This window comes from Phodopus roborovskii, unplaced genomic scaffold (assembly GCF_943737965.1).
Source record: "Phodopus roborovskii unplaced genomic scaffold, PHOROB, whole genome shotgun sequence".
In the NCBI taxonomy this organism is placed as follows: Eukaryota; Metazoa; Chordata; class Mammalia; order Rodentia; family Cricetidae; genus Phodopus; species Phodopus roborovskii.
In genome coordinates, this window is record NW_026126606.1 from 663,563 (window position 1) to 686,218 (window position 22,656).

Consider the following 22,656-nt stretch of genomic DNA (forward strand, 5'->3'; position numbering starts at 1 on the left):
AACCACAGACCCACCCATCCCCTCAGCACTCTCAAGGTGCAGCCAGTTCTCCACAGGCAAGGCCCACCCAACCTTCCTCTGTGATGCCCTCCCAACTGGGGTCTATTGACCCCTTGAAACCATCCTTTCCTGAGCCATTCTCTCAGGCACCTCTTAGCAATCCCCATTCACTAGTTTTCACTCAGCCTGAGTCAGAGCTGAGTGAGGAGGGAGCCAACAGCAGCTCTGGGGCTGGGAGGAAGGGCTCGTGTGGGGTAACTACCATCAACTCTGTTCCCCAAGATGGATCTGAGCCACCAAGTCATCAGTAGCCCAGGCTGTGGGCACAGGCTGGACTTCTGGCCTAAGGATTAAGGTGGAAAAATACATAGACGTCATGGGAAATCTTTTAGGGGAGTTGGTATCATTAACTGCATCATGTTCATTAAAAGCATGCAAGTAATCCCAGGGCTGGGGAGGCTGAGGCAGAAATCTCAGTTCAAAGGCAGCCTGAAGAAATGCTGGGCTGCGGTGGTGCATGCCTTTAATCCCTGCACTTGGGGAGCAGAGCTCTGAGTCTGAAGCCAGCCTGGGCTACATAGCAAACTCCAGGTTAGTCGGGACAGAGGAAAAGGATGGAGTGAAGGGTTCACCCTGAAAACTAGAGCCAACACCATGTGAAATAGACATAAAATTCAATCCCTTTTTAAACACATTCAATAATACAATTAAAACAAGTAAAATTTATTTCATAAAACAAAATATAAAATAATGTTATATGACCCGTATCCCATATCTCAGAAAACCAAGTATTTTGTTCACATACTTCATTAGAATATTTTTACCTAAGTATACCACTAACAATCCTACTCATACAAATGACCTATTCTACTTCCCTGAACCTAAAGAGACCCGCAATTGTATTTCTGATACAGGATTTGTTATAAAATTACATTGTAAAGTTTTTTATTTTTTAAATATTTAAGTGTGTACAAAACATTCCCCTGATGCAGTGATGTATGTCCATAAGAGCTTTCTAGTCAGCACTCCGTAGCTAAGCTTCAAAGTTCTCAAACATGGTACTCGCCAAAGTCGGCCCACTTTGGGGTGCATCGATGATTCACAATGACAGTTGTGACACTGCATGGGCACAGCTTGCTGACACTTGCATACACACCTCACAGTCACTGCAGCTGAGTCCCCCATTAGCTCCACTCAGGGTGCAGAAACCCCCATGGTGGTGACAACTCAAGAGCAGGCGGCTCTGCCACTTGAGACGGCTTTTTGCTAGGTAACACTTGCTTGTGTTTGGGAAAATGCATTCTACCTGCTTGGTCCACATTATCAAAAATAACCTCTTCTCTGGGGAGGGTTTTCAGAGTAGATCTTCCTGCTTGCCTCCACTATCTGTACACAGACACCACATATATATATATATTATATTTATATCAGACATGTATGTACACATTTACATGCAGGCCTTCAAAAAGATATTGCACTTATATACAATGCAGCTTTTAACTGAACTAACTTCACACTGTCACCCACTCTGGTTCTTCATAAGAAAGGCAGTCCACATGTCCAAGGAAGTTGCAAGGAGGATTCCAGGAATGCACCCTATTTAGTAAACATTAGAGGAGGAGAGGTGGAGGGAGAGGGCTCAATCCTTTATTGCTCAGGGCTGGGCCCACTCCTCAAGGCAGCTGGATTTAGATTGAGGCCAGGCAAGAACACAGAGTCCTCAAAGACAAGCTATTGCCTTCCCAACTCTTGCCAGCCAGCAGCCCACCACTATCATGGACATAGGCAGATCTCCTGAGATTTGGTAAGTAATGTAGCAGATAACCCAAAGGTTCCCACAGTCTGTTTTATCCAGTACAAGGTTCTCAGAAACTCAAACACAGCAACACATGATTTCTATCACACAGGAAATAGCCACACAGCTTGCTACACGCACTGCCATCTCCTATGTGAAAGGTTCCTTCCCTGATATTCCAGGTGTTGGCAGGGTGGGTGCCCCAGCTCCTCAGCTGTCCCAACTGTAAGTTCTAGGGAACGTTTTCTCGGAGCTTCCATACCTGGGGGCTGAGCGCACCCTACACCTCAAATCTCTGTCAGGGTGAGCTTGTACGACCCACCAGTTTCTTCAATGTGCAACTGGAAGGTGTCTTCATTGGAGTAGTGTTTCACAATGTTGTCGTCCATGTTCACCAGGATCCTGAACAAAAACAGCACATGAGTCCCCACCATCCTACTTGGTTGCGCAGCAAGGCTTGGATTTGCTTGTTAGCTGGGAGTTGGGCGACTGTGACTTGTGGGAACATTGTTACACCCTCCCATGCTATGGCTGCCTCATTCAGAGAAAACAGAGAGCCCCATGGTGCCTATGGCAAGGACTAGTGAGAACCAGGTAGGGAGGGAAGGAGTTAAGGATCCCAGTGATGGAAGCTGGAGGCAGACAGGAAAACACTGCCCATTTTATCACATCCAGCCTGGATGTTCACACACTAAGTGGTACTCAATATGGGCTGTTCTACATTAGAATTAGTAGAACTCATCTTCATGGAGTCACAGCTGCCTGACCTATTTATTACCTTCCTGGAAAGCCACCCTCAACATTTAAACAAAGTAGTAAAGCTTAACCCTTCCTGTTAGATTCATCTTGAAAATTCCAATTAGCATTTAATTTAGAAATAAGACAAATACTCTACTTATTCATGCCAAAGAACACAAACACTTCAACTAAAACATAACTAAAAATCGTAATTCTGGAGCCAGCAAGATGAGTCAGCAGGTAAAGGTGCTTGCAGCCAAATCTGGAGATCTGTGTTCCATCCTCAGTATCCACATGGTAGAAGGAAAGAACTGACTCCTGAAAGTTGTCCTCTGACCTCAGACCTGCACTGAGTCATACACACAAGCACGCACACACACTAACTAAAAATTTCTGGACAAGAAGCAATTTTCTATAGCTTGAAATTACAACCTAAGGTAGGGCATATCCAAGAAGAAAGGGAAAAGGCTTTGGGGTCAGTCATAACTGGTTTGAGTCACAGTTCCGCATCAGCAAACCACAGGACCACGGAGCACCACACCACCAAACCACAGGACCACGGAGCACCACACCACCAAACCACAGGACCACGGAGCACCACACCACCAAACCACAGGACCACAGAGCTCCACATCAGCAAACCACAGGACCACAGAACTCCACACCACTAAACCACATGATCACGAATAAGCCCTTCCTCTCCTGAGCCTGAGACACCTCACTGACAAACACTAAAACCCATCTCAAAAACATGAGATGAAAAGTAGGTGAGTGGTGAAGATGTGTCCAGGCTCACACCTGGCTGGTGATGGGAAAGGAGGGCCCTGACATCTTTAGTCAGCTTCATTGCACACCCTGGAGTGTGGAGCCGCTTCACCGCTGCCAGACAGAAAAAAACTTATCTTCAAGTTTTATAAGGAAAAGAAAGTGAGGCATGGCTCATGCCTACACTCCATGCACTGGGGAGTCTGAGGCAAGAGAATTGCCGTGAGTTCAGGGCTAGACCAGGCTACAGAGCATGACCCGAATCACTCTTCCACTTCTTCCCACACAAATAAAAGCAGAAAGCCAAGCTTTAACACCTGAATTTTCATGGCTGCTTCTGGACTGCGCATCACATGAAAGCCATGTGACATCAGTGCTATGGACGACAGTCATCGGGGATACACACAACACTGGTCATTACTCACTCACCCTTTTTTGCACTTCTTAAATATTTTCCCAATCTTCTCATGGGGGACATCATACTTGTCTGAGATCTAGAAGAACAGAATAGGAATGCTGTTGTCAAAGTTTTTAAAAACAGCCACACAATTATATTCAACTTGCCATTTTAGCTTTTTTTTTTTATTTTTGTTTATGTTTATGTGTAGACACATTTACTAATTTTGAATTTCTGTGAAAGAGTGTTTTGTCTGCATGTGTGTCTGTGTGCCACATAATGCCTGGTACCTCTGGGTCCTCGGAGACTGGAATTATAGACAGCTGTGCACCATTGTAAGAGTCCTGAGAACTGAACCCAGGTCCTCTGGAAGATCAGCCAGTGCTCTTAATCACAGAATCTTCTCTTTAGTCTACCAGCATGCATGTGTGTATGAGTGTGTGTGTGTGCCTGTGTGTGTGTTTTGAGATAAGGACTTACTATGGCTAAAACTGGCCTCAAATTTGGAATTCCTCCTGTCCTGCTCCACCTCTCCCCCAATATTGGGTTTTACTGTGTAGCCCTGGCTGTCCTGGAACTCACTCTGGAGACCAGGTTGGCCTCCAGAGATTTGCCTGCCTCTGTTTCCTAATTACTGGGATTAAAGGCGTGCCTCACCATAGCCCAGCTTTCAGCCTCCTGTTTTAAAAAGATGCCTGAATGTCAAGACCCAGACTATGTCGTGGGCAGGGCAAGGGAAGATGGTGTTTCCACTACTTAATTCAGATGTCAGCAAGCCAACTGTCTGAAAGAAACATCCATAGGACCATGTGACAAGGCTTGGTTTCGTGATTCAGAGGCTTTGTGTTCAGAGTGGCTCTAGTTTATGTGGCAACTCCTTGACTTGTTCTGCCGCCTCTGCTCCATCCAGGAGCTAATACTTTGTCAGCTGTGCTCACTGAAGCCTCTGTGCACATCAGTTCATGCTGCTGGTCTGATGAATGACATGTATTCATCCTTGAGATTCATGGACAAGTCACACAGTGTAAGTCAAAAGTTTGTGCCATCTTTAAAGTATGCAAAAGCCAACATGGTGGGCATGCCTGAGATCCCAGCACCCAGGAGGCTAATGCTGGAAGATCACTGAGCTGAGGCCAATCTAAGCAGGAAGGGTCACACGGAGGGATGCTGGGACACATGTGGATGTCTGGCTATTTCATTGTCTTCTGTCTTCCTATCGGGGCAGACCACTCCATTTGGGATTGTGTCATTTACTCTCGTGGCTCCAATGCCCACAACAGCACCTGGACAAAGCTAAGTGTGTTAACCATGTCTGAAATCCCAGCAATGGGGAGTCTTGAGGCCAGAGTGGGCTATATAAGCAAGTTCTAGACCAGCCTGAACTACACAGCAAAACATAGGTTTTTGTGCATTTGCTTTTAAAAGACTTTCTAAGTGGGTTCATCATACTGCAATTGCCAAGGGAGCTAAGGGACATATTTCTAGCCCAATTTCACTTTGAGATAAACATTTCTATGGTTTGTAAGGGCTGGTGCTGGGTCCTCCCATGCTTCTCCCACTGACATCCCCATGGGGACATGAGCTCAGCTGAGTGCAGCCCTGTGTCAGCTCCTGGGACTGGTGGTCATCACAGGTCACACAACTACACCCTCTCAGATATACTCTGGATAAGGTCTGTCATGGTTGGCAAAGGCAAGGAAGGAGCAGGGGCAGACTGGGCCCTGATGAGGAGCAGGCCAGACTGGGAGCTGGAGTTTTTGTTTGGAGACAGGTTTGTCTTAAATACCCATGTTTCTGCCCTAGCTTCTAGAGTTCTGGAAGTTACAGATATTGCTCTTAAGTCTGACTGAACCACTAGTTTATGGATGACACTTTTAAGATTTTACTATTGTCAACTTCTATGTGGTTTGCTACATGGATTTTCTTTTAATCAAGAATATAAAAGTTAAACTGCCCCCTAGGCCATCACAAATGGAATTCAACAGGACACACATGACAGAGGGATCCACCTACCAACTCCAGGCTGGTCACAAGGGACAGACAGACCTGCAGTCAAGCGAGGATGCCCAAGGCAGGTCAGATGGATGCAATTCTACAGGCATACAAAGGATGGCTGGGAAAGAGGTCAAGGTTCCAGCATGACAGAGGAATCGGGTTGTCTAATAAAATGCTTCAGCGTGACTGTGAGGCCACTTCATTGTCACAGAGGGACTGTGGTGTGTGTCCTACTTACCGCCTCCATCAAGCCCTTCAAAGACGGAGACTTGAGCATCAGGGCATCGAAGACCTCTTCAGACTCTTTTCTGACATAGAGCAGTACTGGGTAGGGGCAGGGAGAAAAGAGTTAATTCTCCTAAGCGAGATTCATGAAAACGGCCACAAGTACTAGTTAAGTCCCATGAGGGACAGCAACATATACCACCACAGTGTGAGCCCCAAGACCCAACTGCAGCTTCCCCTGAACTCTGCCCCCTCCCAACTTGGTGGTCTGAAAGGTGAACATGCAGGGGGGGGGGCAGAGAAGCCAAGTTTATGAGCTCACTGCCAGCTAAGAATTCCTATCTATCACTGGGATCTACACACCTCTCTTCGGTTCTTCTGTCCGGGTCATCTTAGCAGGTGGAGGAACTAGAAAGTCATCTTCGGTTCCGAATGGCCCCCTTTTCAAGACAGACCTGTGGGTAAGCCGCAGCACAGTTAGGTCATGCCCTTCAACTCTGGAGAACTGCATGAGCGGTCACTACACTTCAGACTCAAACTCCTTCATCCTTTATGTGGTCCAAGCTGGATGAGGGCTCATGAGGCCTGGGCCACCCAAATGACATGCTGGGCGGGCTTCATTGCCTGACACACTTCCACCAACTCAACAATAAGCACACGAAGGCAGAGCCAGGTCTGCTGTGATACACGACACACCTAGGCAGGCAGGCTGCCTCCTGCGTTCAGCTTTAAGGAGTCATGGGTTTTATGTCACAGGTCAGGAGACTCTGCAAGTTGTATCAAGTGGACAGTTGTGGCTAAAATGTCAGGCCCACAGGTAGGACAGTCTATTAGAAGGCGTGGATGACAACCACAGTGTAGCTTCTAAAGGCTTCCATGGAAATAGCAAGGGAAAGTGGAAAAGGAGCCTGAGAGGAAAGTTCACAGGTCCGAGCCACAGCTGGCAAAGCATGTGTGCTGGGGAAAGGCTATGGAGGTAAGCGAAGAAATAGAAAGAAGGACAGAACAAGCCCAGAAGTATCAGGGCGCCTCAGCTCCTCGGTGGCAATAGCACTTGGTGAGGTGGCCCAGGGGCAACACGATTAATGGACCCGGTGGCACAGGCCTAGTGGCAACAAACGTGGGCCGGGAGCTGCTCAGAGAGGAGGGAAACCAGAAAAATAACCAAGAGAGCCAGGTGTGGGGGCTTTGTGCCTGCATTCCAGCACTCAAAAGCCCGAGGTGGGAGCTGCTCCTGAGCTGGATGCCAGGATGGGTCACACAGTGAGTCCTAGGCCGGCCTGGGCCAGGGTACAGCCCTGTCTCAAAAGCCAAAAACAAAACTGGGACGCAATGAGGCAAAGGAAGCCAGCAGTAGCTGCACTCCATCTCCATGCACTTTTGTGTGAGCAGAAAAAGGAATGGCCAAAGCAGACCCCAGTATTCCTTCAAAACTGAGTCCCAAAGCCATCATGAAGGATGAGCCAGGCTGGGGTCTGCGCAGGCTGTGGATATTCTAACAGCAGGGGACTGTGGTGGTGTAAGGGGGCCAGGGGAATGAGCAGGCTAGCTACAGAGAGGAGCATCAAGACTTCAGAGGGACATCTAGGGTCCCTTGTCCTGAGTTCTACACACTGTCTCCCCTACGGGAACTGGCGTTTCTTAAAGACTGGTTCTGTGGCAAGACAGGGAAGATCCCAGCACTAAAAGTGAGTCAAAAGGAGCGGGGCTGCTCCAAGGGACAAGAGCCCTGTGTCAACACAGGCAGTCAGTGAACCCATCCCTGTGAGTGGAAGGGATGGGTCACAACTTAAAAAGTGAGGGGCAGAGCCTGGGACTGAGTAAGTTGCAAGTTTGGGGGTGAACAAGGTATTTGAGGGCGCAACTGTCTCCACAGAGTAGACAAAAGGGAAGAAATCTCAGCAGAGATTTAGTCGTGTGGTCACTGTGGTCACAGTGAATGAGATAAACTGAGCAGGGTGTCAAGGGGAAGAGGTATCAGAGGGCAGGGTTGCTGTAAGTAATCCTGCCAATACATACATCTGGAGTGTGCAATGAGGCCTCAACTGCAGATGCCCCAAAAGTTAAGTCAAAGCAGGCTGTCCTAGACTGAGGTAGTTCAAGACACAGTACCATGGGAGGCTCTGAACAGTATCTGACCTTGCATACGGTGTTACCATTCCCTTCCTCATCGTGGGATATAAGCAAGGTCCTTGTTGGTGGGAGACAGACACCCAATACTGGGACTCGGGGTCAGCTCCGACGGGTCTTGCTATGATGTCCTGGCCTGGGACTCACTGTGTAGTCCAGGATGGCCTGAACTCACATCTTCCTGTCTCATCTCACAAGCTCTAGGATGGCAGGTGGGTGTCGCCACACCTGGTTGAGAAACTTATGCTCAGATAGTGCAGATGAAAACAAGTTCTTTGTATCTTATCTCTACATTTTTGGTGAGTTTGAGTTTATTAGAGTAAAGCAAAACATAGCCTTACCCTTCACCTTCCAGTTCTTCAGAGGGGATGGAAAGAACCTAAAACCAAAAACACAAGATTCAGATTGCTTCCCAAACTTGTTCAAATATTTCAGATGATAAGTAAATTAGTCCCCAAATGGAGATAATTTTGAATGGGACCAGCCTAATACTAAACCATTCCTCTAAAAAGACACAATCCTGTAGTCATATCTTTTAACACCAGATTTTTACAGTTCTCTTCAACTTGGCTGACTCAGAGGCTGGTCTCTGTGGCCCATGGACCAAGCCTGATGGAGGCTGGCTGATGTAAACATTTAGTGAAATGAGGTCCCACTCATTTTCAGTCACTGTGTGTGGCTCCTTCTGCAACAGAGTGGGAGAGCGGAATAGCACCCAGTGGACGACACAGATCACAAAAGTCTGAAGCATTCACTGGTGCCAGCCCCTTCAAAGAAAAAGCCCTGAGCTCTCACTAGAATAAGAGTATTGGCAATGCCTCTGAAAATTCATTAGTCCCTTACAAATCTTCCCACTAAGTGCATGGCAGGGTCGCTTTTGTGAATTTACCTGACCTCAGTATAAAAAGAAAAGCCACACTCTCCTGAAACTCCTGTCCCACAAAGCAGGCTTTTAAATTTATCATGGGTTGCCAAGACATGGCTGTAGAGTACATGGCACATGCCAATGACATCTAACATGTAGAGTACATGGCACATGCCAATGACCACAGACTCAGACTCCAAATGTGATGCTACTCTCAACACCTTTAAATGAGCTACAACATGAAAGAAAGCACGTGGAACTGAGATCGACAGGTTCAGCACTGTATCTTCGGACCAGCACCATTTACCATCCCATTGTAATGGGTATCACGTCACCATGACTGAAAGTTCCAGAGAGCTCACTGATTGGTCAGGGACCACTGCAGTCTGAGTTTCTTTTTGCCAGGCCCTGCAGCCTCTCCCGGAAGGCTGGTACCTACATGACTGCCCCGCTGCAGGTTGGTAAAATGCACGTCAGGGATGAAGAGGACAGGCTGGGTATCCAGGTCCAGGAAGGGCTTGAACACTGTGATGTCTGTCCGTTTGTGTGAGGGAAGCAGCTGCACTTTAACATCAGAAACTGGGGAATCAAAAACAGAAGCCACCAAGAGGTTAGTTATGGGCTGGCTGTGTTAATCCCAGCATTTGGGAGGCAGAGGCTGCTTCATTTCTGTTACTTGGAGGCCAGCCTGGTCTATATAGTGAGCTAGAACCAACATCCACTGGCCTGCAGTTCTGTGGGTAAGCCTCTGCCCTCCTCAGCAGCTGCTGGTGAACACCTTGATGCAGTACTCTCCCCCATCCAGCTGGCACTCCCCCGGGAACTGGCCAGGGCTCTTGCCTTTTCTCTTGCTTTGCTTTCGCTCTTCATCCCTGATTTTCCGCTCAGCTCCCTGCAGACAAAGGAGACAAGAGCCTGCCCGTCAGATCCTCTGGAAACTACTAGGCTCTCTGCAAGATAGTGCTATCGCAAGGGCTTGCCACCCCTCCCATTTCCCCGTACAAGCCCATCCCTCTCACTGAAGGACATCATAAGCATGTGTGGAAATGTCATATGGACTTATCTACAATTAACATATCTAATAACACTTTCACAACTTTTTAAACACATTCCTAGCTACATGAAATCAACCACAGGGAACATTTTAAATAATAAATAAAGCAAAATTCCTGTTGATAACAAATGCAGCCGGGTTAAAGGCAAAGATGAGAGAACCTGCTAGCACACCACATGGGCCAGCCAAAGGGGTGGGTAACTTTCCCCCTTCTTATAGGAAAGGGCCATCAAAAACAAAAAGAAAAGGTGGCCCTATGAATAGTCTCTGTGTGGCCGCTGTCATCACAGGGAGCAACGGCTCCCTCTAAAGACATGATGCCCATGAGTGACAGACACAACCAGGTATCAATGACAAAAACAAATGTCACTAGTGGTCTTTGTGCTCTGTGTTCTATAAAAGGACTTATCTGTGCCATGCATATCAACCACACAGAGAGGCGGTATCATGCAACTGAACCCACAAAAATATTCACAAGAACTTTACTGGTAAAACCTATGACCTGAAACCGGGTACCATTTGACACATTAACATGTAACGTTGACTCATTCTCCTTTGTCTAGTAATGCTGTCTCTGGACTGTGCAGATGGGTGACTTCACAGCTGCCCAGTGAGGCAGGGACTGTTGGCGTACATTCTGTCAAATATACTCCCTGATAGGAAGGAGCTGGTGAAGGGCCTCTCATTGATCTTTGGCCTTGTTACACAATAAGGATCAGCTTTGAAAACAACACAGAACCTCTTGCCTGCTTTAGAAGGTTCTAGCACCTTGTACACGCACATGGTAGATGTACAACATGGGAGATGTACAGCCTGCTTATAAGAATTGCTTTCAGTACAAGGGTAAGGACTAGAATTCTGATCCCCCCCAACACCCATGTAAACTGTGGATGGGCATCACAGTCCCACCTACAATCCCAGTGGGCAAAAAGAGATAGTGCATGCCTGAAATAAGTGGCAATTTGGGTTCAAAAGAGATCCTGCCTCAGTATATACTGTGAAAAGTGACTGAGGAAGACAGTACATCAAACTCTGGCCTCTTCCTCTCATAAGTGTGTGTGTGTGCATACACACACACACACACACACACACACACACAAATAAAATGATTGCTATGTGCTACACAGACTCCTTGATACAGAGAAGCAGGGCAGTGCCCATAGCCCTAGCCAATCCTGAATAGATCTGCACCCCCACCCCAAAGGTGGCCTCACACAGAACTTATTATTGGCCATGTCCACAAAGAGTAACAAGGAACTTGGACTCACAACCTATTGTGAAATAAAGGACCGAATCTAACTTAGGAACCAAGGAGTTTGATAGCCCCTTGACAGCCCCTGAGGAGGAGGGGGGGCAGGCCCTTCATCTGCAAGCCCTGACACCTCCCTCCCCAGTCCCAAGCTGAACAACAGGAGGGAGACGAAGGAGATTCAAGCCTGAGAGCTCCGCGCAGCTTCACGGTACACAGGTGCAAAGAGATTACTCCAAACACACCCCAGACAGAGAGCCACACCCTGACACAAACACAGGGTAAACATACTGTCTGTTCCCACCAACTGGACTGGAAAAAACTTTCCTCTCATAGGGCACTGAGCCAACACCCAGGAAATCCTGCACAGTAGTGCAGAATAATGGGTCTGACACAGTATGGCCCAGAGTTCCCTATGGATCATAAGATGGGTCTGACACAGTGTAGCCCGGAGTCACCGATGATCATAAGATGACATCTGAATGAATCTAACTGTTTCCAAGAAACTGAGTGAGCACAAACCTGAAGAAGCAGCCCCAGAAAGGCAAAACACACAAGGCTAGATACCCAGCAAGACAGACTGACTTGGAAATCAAACAGGGGACGTAGACCCAGATGTGGGTATCAGGAACAGACATTAAGCTGGCGATATCATTTGAAAGCTATTGAAAAACTAAGCCTGGGCTGAGGGTATGGCTCAGTGGGACAGCATCTGCCTGGTGTGCACAAGTACCCATGTTTGCTGCCCAAGACCACAACAGGAACCACCAAAACCAACAAATAATAACATCACTCCCAACAGCAAAGATAAACCCACTGCTTGCTGAGCAGAGTCATGATGGAAAAGGGGTCCAGCTTGAATTTTCAGAGATAAAAACACCAACAGATGGAGTTCAGTTGATCAGCTCAGAGCGGGCAAAGGATCAGGGAACCTAGGAGAAACGGTGGGAACTATCTGGGATGAAGTAAGAAAAGCCAAACAATGATGACAACAGGCCATCAGTGAAACTCAAAGCACTTCGCAGATGTACCTGGAGACTCTGAGGGGAAGGAGCAGGCATGTCTAAATAAACAACAGCCAAACATGCTCCAAAACCCAGCAAAAGCCATCAACACACAGATGCTCCACAGACTCAAGGACATGCAGCTTCATCAGACTCAAATGCTCACAACCAGTGGAAGAGAAAATCTTGCTAAGAGCTAGGAAGATTTTACGCATAGAATAGACTGGCATAATCTGTGCAGCATCCACTGACAGATGGACTGTACAGACAGACGGACCTTAACACCCAGCACAAGAGTGTAACATGAAATAAGAGCTTCTCTCGCAGAAGAGCTGAAGGGTTCATTCCCAGTTCAGGCGCTGCACGGTGTCAAAGGAAGTCCTGGGATGGTATGGGGACCAAGTAGCCACAAGCTTTTTGTACTCTCATCATCACCTGCTGGAATGTGCTTGGCACGGGAGGACTTATCCCAAAAAAATGTTTGCCTGAAGAACCCGCTGCCTGTTAGGGCAGTTAGGAGACTGACTCCTGAGAAGGTGTTAGTGAGATGGTGGCACAGGCCTAAGCTCAGCAGAAGGCTCAGGAGTTCAAGGCCGTCGCTGCTTCTACAGTGAGCACAGGCTACGTAAGACAGCCTGTCAGAAGCAAAAGGACGGGCCAGTGAGACAATAGGAAAAGCAGCGGCTCAAGTCCCAGTGGTTAGAAATCCAAACTCTGCCCGCATTTTCTCTGAAAATACATTTACCAAACCAGCCAAGCAGCTCATAACAGAGAGGGATTCCATAGGAAGGAATCACACTGTCCATATGTCAAAGGACACCTCAAAGTGACTTACTGGTAGTTTCTGATTGAAAGTGGAGATCAGACTAGTCAAGAGCTCTGAGAGCCAGTGGAAGGCAATCAAAAGGCAACAAGTAACTCGTGGGGCAGGGGCACAGGGCAGTCAGGGCTGCAGGTGCTCAGGCAGCGGAGAGCTGAGGCAGCTCCGGGTTGCAGAGGTCTTATTGAAAGGGGGGAAAAAAATCTTCATGGCACTCAAAAAATCGAACTCAGGAATTCTTAAGAATGCCCAGGGAAATTATTAGTCAGATTTAACAGAAACATCAGATGTGAAAAAAACAAAATGTTTGAATAAAACTGAAAATTCTCTAGTTTTATAAAGAGTGCAAATATCCTGGTAGCTCCTCCTAAGTGTGTGAGTGTGTGTGTGTGTGTGTGTGTGTGTGTGTGTGTGTGTGTGTGTGTGTGTGTGTAGCCCAGGCTGGCCTGTCTCCCAATTCTCCTGGCCTATTGGGTGTGGGTACCACACACCTAGATCATCAGGTTTTCTCCGGGCTATGGAGGAATGTGGTCAGATGGGAAGAGCCTGACCTGGGTCATGAGTGCACGTGCCCACCCAGCTGTGACTCACTGTTTCCAAGTGCAGCCCACAGGAAGCACCTGCGTTCCATTAATCTCTACACCTGATCCTGGGGCCTGGGAAGGAGCAGATTACACGGCAAAGGGGAAGGAAGGCTGCTAGATGACTGTCTGGAAGATGGGGAAACATTCTCAGGTCAGCTGTGGAAGCCCTAGGTGATGACAAAGGCACCAGAAAGCAGAACAAACCAGAGGCATAATGAAGATGCACGAAGAGGGGGTATGAGTGATCAGGTGTGAGCCACTGCAGGGTTGAGACAGGCATGGCTGCAAACTGAGTCCAGCAGGAGGAAAAAGCATGGAAACAGACCCGAGATAGTTTAGAAAGGATCGCAGACCTGCTCACACCTCGATATCAGCTCAGGTAGAGTGAACTACCAACAGATAATAGTGTTGCTTTAAGCAGCTGAGTTTGTGATCATTTGTTACAGGTGAAGACCCTGGTCTGCAGGAGAGCCTGACCTGGCCAGTGGTTGAGAAAGCTCTCTGAAGGCAAAGGTCCCAGGCGCCCCCCAGTGGTCAGATGCAAGTTTGATTTGATACAGAAACCTGGCTCTGTACCCAGCAAAAGCAGCATGAGTTTCCCAGGGAAGAAGCTGCAACAGAAAAACTTGAAGCAGATGCAGAAATCTTGGGGATGGCCTGCCCAAGGGCCTTCTTGGAGGCAAGTCAGGTGGAGGAAGTTGGTACGGTAGTTACTGGTCTGGACTGGATCCACATCCTTTACTTATTGGACACAAACAACAAAACGTAGCATCCAATCATCTCCATCTTTTTTAGTTTGAGGGAGTACTCACCCTTCCTTATATAATTTAGCTTCCTTTCATGCAAGGGTAAAATGCTAAGTATATCCATTTAAGGTTGGAAGGAAGTGCCAGGCATTGTTCGGGAAGGATGAGCCACCTCAGCTGCTCCTCCCGAAGCCCGCTGCTCACTCACCTTGTCACAGAACACCTTTATCTGGCAGTAGGCCCGGTGTACTGGCTTGTTGCTGCGGTTGTTGTAGCTGTAGGTGTCAATCTGGATGTTGAGAGGCAAGCCCTTCACACCCTTCTGAGAAGAGAAGTCTGTGCTCAAGCAGTTCACGGAGATGAACACCTGTGAAGGAAGACAAGTCTCCATGAGTGACAACTCCAGCAGTCAGCCCCACCCAGACCGGCCTTTGCAAATGATGGACACTGGAGCCTGCCATGAATCTGTTTTTGTTTTCTCTCACATTACAGCTTATCATCATGAAGGGAAGTCAGCAGGAACATAGTGGCAGGAACTGAAGTAGAGGCCATGCAGGGGAAACGCTTACTACCTTATTCTCCACAGCTTGCTCAAAATGCTTTCTCTTACTACCCAGGACCATCTATCTAGGGTGGCATTGGGACCAGTGGGCTGGGACACTCATGATTCTTAGAAGCAGTGGAGGACATATCCTAAGAGCAGTTCTGAGCATAGGTGTGGAGAGGAAGAGGGGGTGCTCGGAAGCTGTCTAATCCCAGGCTTGCTCTTGAATGTCAGTTTGGAGAAGCAATGTGGAGTAGCCCCCGTGCTAATGTCATTTGCCAGGGACACTGTAGTGTGTCCCCTGGCTGCTAGGGAACAGGTCTGTACACTCTCTGGAATCACCCATTATGGTTCTGCATAATTAGTGAGCATGCTCCATCTCGTCCCCCTTTATGGTCTGGGTTTGAATCTGTCTGATGTGGTCCAGATGCTTTTCATTCTCCAGAGCACTGGCTTTGGAATTAATTTATGGGCACCATACAGAGGATAGGATTAGAATCATAGGTTTATTTAAAATGGGCAATTGCAGAGATGCAAGACCCTATGCCACACAACCGGGATTCCTTCCAATGCCTAGGCCCCAACAGTCAAGGGCAGGTTACCTGAGACACACAACAGTCCCATTCAACTAAGGCACAGCAGGGGTGGCCTTGGGTCGTGAATGGGTATGCAGTGGGGACTGTGTGCTACAAGGACATTGGGTGGAAGAGAAGAGGCCAAGAGAAACTGGAGAGAGAATTAGAGCCACAGTGACAGAGAGCCAGTTCCAGAAGGGGTGCAGGCCTGGCTAGACAGTTACTCTCCTCTGCCTAAGTGGGAAAGGGTCGAACCTCCTAAAGAGCCTGGGGTGTGTACCATCACAGGATCTGAAGATTACCCCTCATCTGTTCCTTCCCAGGTCTTTCTCACTTTCCCTGGACACTGTCAGACTCACCACATGCGGACCCTGCCAGCTCCCTTGCTGACCTGGTCAGGTCCACACACAGCCCTTTCTGCCTGTCAGGGCTGAGGGTCCTGTGGGATCCTGTCCTCCACATAAAACTCGTCTCTTCATACAGGCTGTCACACTCAGCTGTCACACGTGCTTGGACCACGATGTGCTCTTCAGATGCTCTACAGAGCTATCCCTGTGCCCAGAAGAGGGCGCTGTCCCTCCATATTTGAAGCCCCAGGAGCTGTTAGGGCTGGCCCTGGTGGAAAGTGCTTTCCTACCTCTGTGAAGTGATCTTTCCCACACTAACATAATCCCACGGACTTTATTCTTTGGGTGGAGGTTGGGATGGAAGGTGCCCAGATGTATCCCTTTCTCCAGGCTGTTCACACACAGACAATGTGGTATCTTGCTTCTAACAGTTTTCTAATTATTTCCAGTAAACAAACAAAAGTACTTAAAAACAAACAAAAAAACAAAAAAAAAAACTGTGTGTCTGTGTGAGTGCACATGCATGCATGTGCCAGAGGACAACCCTGGGTGCTATCCCATCTGCCAGCTCTGAGGCAGGCCTGCCCTTGGCCTGAAGCTCACTGATGAGGCTGAAGGGTCCATTAGGGACTCCCAGACAGCCTCTTCTTTTCCACTTCCTCGGCACCTGGTGAGGAAGGCACACCACACCCAGGTCCTTGAGCTTGCACAACAAGCACTTTACTGACTGAGTCATTTTCCCAGCCCTGCTTCTTTGTTTAAAGACTTAGGTCTAGATGCACAAGCAGGAAATGGCTCGTGAGATTTCTGAACTGCCTTACTGAAACACCAGTGCTTTGACTTGCTACCTTCTCCTCATAGTTAAAAGAACATTATGAATCCATAAATATGCTAATGAGAGATAGGAGACAGTCTGTGGGAAAAGGGTCGCTGAGATGGTCCAGCAGGTAAAGAAAGGCACCTGCCACCAACCCTGCCGACCTGGAGTCAATGCTCAGAATCCATGGGGTGAAAGGGGAGAGCTGGCTCCCTGACCTCTGACCTCCACATGCATGCTGTGATACATAATACATAAATACATAAATGTGAGAGAAAAGAAATCTGAAAAGGAAAAATAAAATTAAAAAAGGTGAAAAAAGAAGGCAGTCTTTGTAAACAATAGAAGTTACTAACTCACTGTAGGTTTTAATTTCCAACCAAATGTTAAAATCTAAACTTCTGTCCTCCTGGGCCATGTGACACAATTCCTAACTCAAAAGTGGTTCTCCAAATCTAGGAAGCCTCTGACACACAGGGCCATTCCCCTGACAAGAGGATTTCACAGTAGTGCACTCAATCCCCCCCACCCCACCCCCAGCTTCCCAGCTTCAAGCTTCTGCTCCCAGCAGCCAGGGCCCAGGACCAGCCTGAAGGCAGAGAGAGCCTCCAGGAAGCCCTACCTCAAGGTCTTGCTTCCATGTGTTTACTCAGATGCTTCCTACTTATGAGAATCCCTTTCAACTCACAAGACTTCAAAGGTTATCACAAAGGGCTGGGTCATCCTAACTCCTTGACCAGGTAAAACACCACACACCAGTGGGTAGGACAATGTGGGAGACAGATGCACACTGTATGAAGGGCAGTGGCCTGAAGACCCCAGAGCAAACAGCACAGCACTTACTATTCTCATTTCTCACACAGTAGCATTATGGAAGAGATTGTCAGGCCATTCTGGGCATCCTAGGCCAAACCAAGGGATACCCATGCTGGTTTAGGCATTCACCAAAGGCCAACAAAAAAGCAACATCCCCACCCCACCCCCATGTTTTTGCTGGGTGTGTGTGGGGTAAGGTGCTCAACAGAGGAGGATTTGATCTGAAAACTAAAGCAAGTTTGGCCCCACTCTGTCACTAACTAGCGATGTCACATTAACCAGCCAAGGCAGAGGATCTCCAGGTCACTTCCAACTCCAGATCTTTGGATAAGGAAGATGAGCCCCAAGCCTTACTGTCATTACTACAGATAAAATGATCAAATCTGGGGCCATGAAGACCCATGTTTGATCTCCAGTACACACCTAAATCCTGGGTGTGACAGCACATGCTGTAATCCCAGTGCTGAGGAGACAGAGACAAGGGGAGAGCTGGGGTCTGCCCACCCTCAGTCAGTCTAGAGAGCTGGTGAGCTCCATATTCAGTGAGAGACTGTCTCAAAATGCAAGGTGGAAAGTGAGGGAGGGAGGCACCCACTATCAACCTCTGGCTTCTGCATACATGTGCACACACACAGAGATACATTCGTGTGCACATGTGACCACACACACACTCACACACACACACACAAAATGAAAATATGTTTCACCAGTCTGTTCTCGATAAACACTGTTACTTTAAAGGTGCCATGTAACCTCCTTCAATTTGGCCTGGGAACTTGGTAGACACATAGATCTCTTGTGTCCTCCCTCCTCCCCACAGTCACTGCAGGGGAGCTACTGCACACAAAAGCCCTGGGAGCCCATCTCTCAAACACTGGTCCCACCACAGCCATGCTGGAGTCCCTCATGTCCCCAAGCCCGCTAGGACAGGTCACATGGCTGAGGATTTGGACCACCTCTGCTTGAGTAGGTCTGACACCAGGACATCCCCTTCTGGTGTTCCCCGGGTATTCATGTGATCATCCGGGATAACACCACCTTGTGAAGGGACTGGTCTCCCACACACTGGCATACTTCAGGTCACCTATGGTCTCCTTCTGCTCCAAAACCCTGGGGTTATGAAACACGCCCCAGTGCATGATTTAATCCAAAGTGTCTTACAGAGAGAGACATAGACCTACTGGATAGGAATACTCACTAACCACAGATCTTTCTATTTAACAAGGCCATAGCAATCCTCAGCTACTCAGTTGGTAAGAACTTTTCTCTGAATTAACACCTCTGTAAGAACGGGTGAGCTGAGGCTCAGATTCCAGTTGTGACTCTGAACTGTACTACATGAGACCCCTTAGATCACACCAGTCACCTCTGTTCCTGACACCTGGGACATGCCTATACTTAATGCCTATGCTTTTATTATTATTATCTTCTTGGTTCTCTTTGTCCTGGAACTCACTCTGTAGCCCAGGCTGGCCTTGAACTCAGAGATCTGCCTGCCTCTGCCTCCCCAGTGCTCTGGGATCAAAGGCATGTGCCACCACCTCCTGGCCCACATACCCTTTTAGTAAAAGAGAAAACGGAGACGGAGTGTTCCATTTCCTACAAGGTGTCCAGCCTGGGCTTGATGGAGCTTCAACTGAGTTCTAGAGCCACAATGGCTGGCTATACTCAGAGGGCTTAGGGAGGTAGCAAGACACCCAAACACATAAAGTTATTTAAGGAGCACTCCATTCCACATCTCGAATGAATAAGAATAGACCAAGGCAACCCAGTCTGTATAAAATAAGCATTCCAATCATTCTTCCCGGCAGAAGAATCCCACTGATAACATCACAGTGCAAACTCAAAGTCTCTTCCAGAAGCCATCAGAGTCAGAGTGAAACAGATGGTTACACACCCAACTTTTCCATGAAACACATGTGGAAAGACATGCATGAGTGTGCAGACACAAGCATGCACAAGCATGCACCACTTTCAATTCTACAGCTAAAGTCTGCAGGAAGGCTGGCACATGAGTTCCCTTCTGCTGAGTGTTGGGAAGGTCTCTACTTGGAAAAGAACCCTTAACGCTGACTTTTGTTTCTATACTTCCTTGTTGCTTACTCTGAAGTAAAGTAGTGATGTTATTCAACCAATCAACATTAATCTCAAAAGATTACAACTAAAGTCCCCACCCAAAATGGCTATTAGGGAAATAAAAAGCTAAAAACAAACAAAAAAACAAACCCCTAACCACAAAAACCAACTACTGAACAGGCCAAAGATGTTCTGCAAGATTCTTTTTAACGGTCCAGCCCCCTTTTCTAGGACAGTTCCTCATTCCTGGTTGAGAATTCACACACACAATATTTAAAAGGATTTCCATTGGTTTGCAAACATGGCTTGAAAGTGAGGGATGTGCGTTAGTGGATAACTAGTGGAGGATTGACCTGTCAGGGGGTTCATCCTTATGTTCTCCCACACCCTGCTGTGCAGGATTCTCCATCAGCTCCTTGATACCATTCACACAGCTGGCTGCTCCTCCATGTCTACCCTCCAAGGAACAGAGGTGCAAAAACACAAGGAGGCAGAACATGCACTCAGAAATGACGGCCCAGAAGCCATCTCCCAGCCGGCAAAGCAGATGAGACTAAAAATACCGATTATGAGTCTTTGCCTCATCCAGTCCTCTAGGAGCTTTTCTTTTTTCTTCCTAACTGAGATTTGAGCACAGTCCCAGCAAAACCCACGGGACTGTGAAGAGACTAGCCTGGCATATAGCTGACAAGGGCTCTCGCCTGTAGGGAGAAACTCGGGGACTCTGAACCACACATTTAATTCATGGAAAAGGACACATATTCACAAAACACTTGGAATTCTAGACTGGACACAGCTCGGAGATGTAGCACTTGCCCAGCTCCTGGAACTCCCTCCCCCACACCTTCAGAAAACAAGACACCTGGACTCCATCAGCCAAAAGTTAGGAAACTTCCAAGGAGCCGAGCCAAATCCTGAATGACAGTATTGATCAAAGTAGGGTTCACTATCCCACGAATAACGAAGAAGCTGGCCTTAAAGAACTACAGTGATGGTGGTGACAGCCACTCCGTGTTTCTGTACAAGGAGTGTGAGCACTGACTGACTGGCATCGTTTGGCTTTTTTTTTCCACTGAGAGATTTAGGTAGAAGGTTGTACGCTGCTGTAAGTTCATGCTGTGGGGGCGAACACAATGTCTTTCGGCTTTCACGATGCAGTGTGCTCAAACGATATACTACAGTGAGGAAGTTGCCACAGCGTGACTCACTCAACAATAGGAATCACGCTTTGACAATTTCTTAAGGCATGAAGATTTCATTCAAAGGGCCCAATTCACAAGCAGAAAGAGAACTAGTAAAACACTGTGTGCCCGAACAGGTTCTTCAGTGACACCAGAGGGAGACAGAAGGGACTGTGAGAGCAAGCCCAGTGCCTAGGCCTGGAATGTGCCTGCAGACACCACGTGTGTTATGTGGATGCAAAGATTTGAGGCAGGCAGTGAAGTGGGCCATGGGCCAGAGGCAGGAGCAATGGCTCCCAGGGATGCCGCTCTCTGCCCAGGCCACTTGAACTTCACACTATAAAGAGCTGTCTCTTGCCGGGTCTGATGGCATACACCTTTCACACCGGCTCTGGGGATGTAACTCGGGCCTTCACACTTGCATAGCAAATACGTTATCCACTATGCTGATGAGGCCAACATAGACACACCTGAGAGGAAAAACCCCAATAACGAATTGCCTCCACCAGGGAGGCCTGTGAGCATGCCTGGGAGTGTAGGGGCATCTTGTTCTGCCAATAGACTTGAGGTAATGGCCTTAGTGTGTATGGAGGTGACCCCTTATAGGGAAGAGGAGGGGCTTACTCTTGGGCTGTGGTCTCTGTATGCTGGACTGCAGACCTTTCGAGGCCAAACCCATTGGGGGCGTTTTCTTTCAAACCACCACAGAGGTCTAGCCCACTTTGAGCCTGGGGTGTGTAAGAAATGTAGGTGAGCAAGCCAGGGTACTAAATGAATAACCACCATTCCTCCATGGTCTCTGTTCCGTTCCTACCTCCAGGTCCCTGCTTTGCTGTCTCTCAATGATAGGCTACAGCCTACAGGTGAAATAAACCTTTCCCTCCCCACAATGCGTTTGTTCATGGTGTTTATCGATGGCAACAGAACTTGCATTTGGTCACCCAGTGCGTCATCTTTTAAGTTCGGGCTTTTATCGGGCTTTGACTTGGTACCTGTGCTGGCTTGTTTTTATGTCAACTCGACACAAGGAGGAGCCATCTGAAGAGGGAACCTCTATTGAGAAAAGTGCCTCTATACGATTGGATATAGACACTCTTTCCATTAGTGATCAATGGGGAGGACCAGTCCATTGTGGGTGGAGCCATCCCTGGGCTGGTGGTCCTGGGTTCTATAAGAAAACAGGCTGACAAGCCATGGGGAGCAAGCCAGTAAGCAGCACCTTCTATGGTCTCTGCATCAGCTCCTGCCTCCAGGTTCCTGCCCTGACTTCCTTAAGGAATGGGCTGTGATGTGAAGTGTAAGCCAAACGAACCCTCCCCACATTGCTTTTGGTCATGGTGTTTCATCTAAGCATAGAAACCCCAACTAGGACGATAATTAATTACCTTACTCCACCCCCTGCAGCTTCACAGCAGTTACACACAGGGCAAGGACTCCTAGTCTCCAGTGTGACCTTGGAGTTACAGAGCACAAGTCCACCATTGTTTCTTCCTCCCCCAGGCCATGCTGGGTCCTCATATGCCAGGCTGCTCTTCAGACTAGGCTGCTCAGTTGCCTCTTTCCCACCTAAACTCACAGCAGCTGCTCAGACAAGCAGAAAGAACACTCCAATTAAAACAGGCCTTGCCGAAATATTCAGCAGCCGATGAAACCCTGGCTTAAACTGCTTCTTCCCCCTGGAACGCCTAAGAACATGGTGCTTGCCTGGCTGATGACAGACCCAAGAGCGGTTTTGGCATTACTACCCATGAGCATCACAGTCTGGAGGATGCCTCAGGCCAGGCTGCCTGCTCCAATCATGCCTGTCTCCTTCCAGAGCTGCACAGGTGATTGGCTGGCAGGCAGCTGAGTTAGGAAAGCCAGCTTTTTGCAACGTGGCCTCTCAAGCCAGTTTTTCTGCCCTAGTAGCAAAGCATTGGTTCTGTGTAGTACT

At 48.0% G+C, this 22,656-nt stretch overlaps 1 protein-coding gene across 3 annotated transcripts in view; it reads right to left on the reverse strand.

The window, feature by feature from the left end:
* Positions 1–549: 549 nt before the first annotated feature.
* Grhl1 (grainyhead like transcription factor 1) overlaps positions 550–22,656 on the reverse strand; it is a 43,234-nt gene continuing 21,127 nt past the window's right edge. For 2 of the 3 annotated variants that reach the window (XM_051205934.1, XM_051205936.1), the window contains exons 9-17: positions 14,576–14,734; positions 9,751–9,802; positions 9,350–9,489; positions 8,387–8,424; positions 6,279–6,370; positions 5,929–6,014; positions 3,728–3,792; positions 2,058–2,197; positions 703–1,596 (exon numbers count right to left, since the gene is read on the reverse strand). In XM_051205934.1, coding sequence (XP_051061891.1) covers positions 2,083–2,197; positions 3,728–3,792; positions 5,929–6,014; positions 6,279–6,370; positions 8,387–8,424; positions 9,350–9,489; positions 9,751–9,802; positions 14,576–14,734 — 747 coding nt within the window. In that variant the 3' untranslated portion in view covers positions 703–1,596; positions 2,058–2,082. Of the gene's footprint in view, positions 634–702; positions 1,597–2,057; positions 2,198–3,727; positions 3,793–5,928; positions 6,015–6,278; positions 6,371–8,386; positions 8,425–9,349; positions 9,490–9,750; positions 9,803–14,575; positions 14,735–22,656 lie in introns of those variants that run through there. The other variant, XM_051205935.1, reaches the window with a different exon arrangement.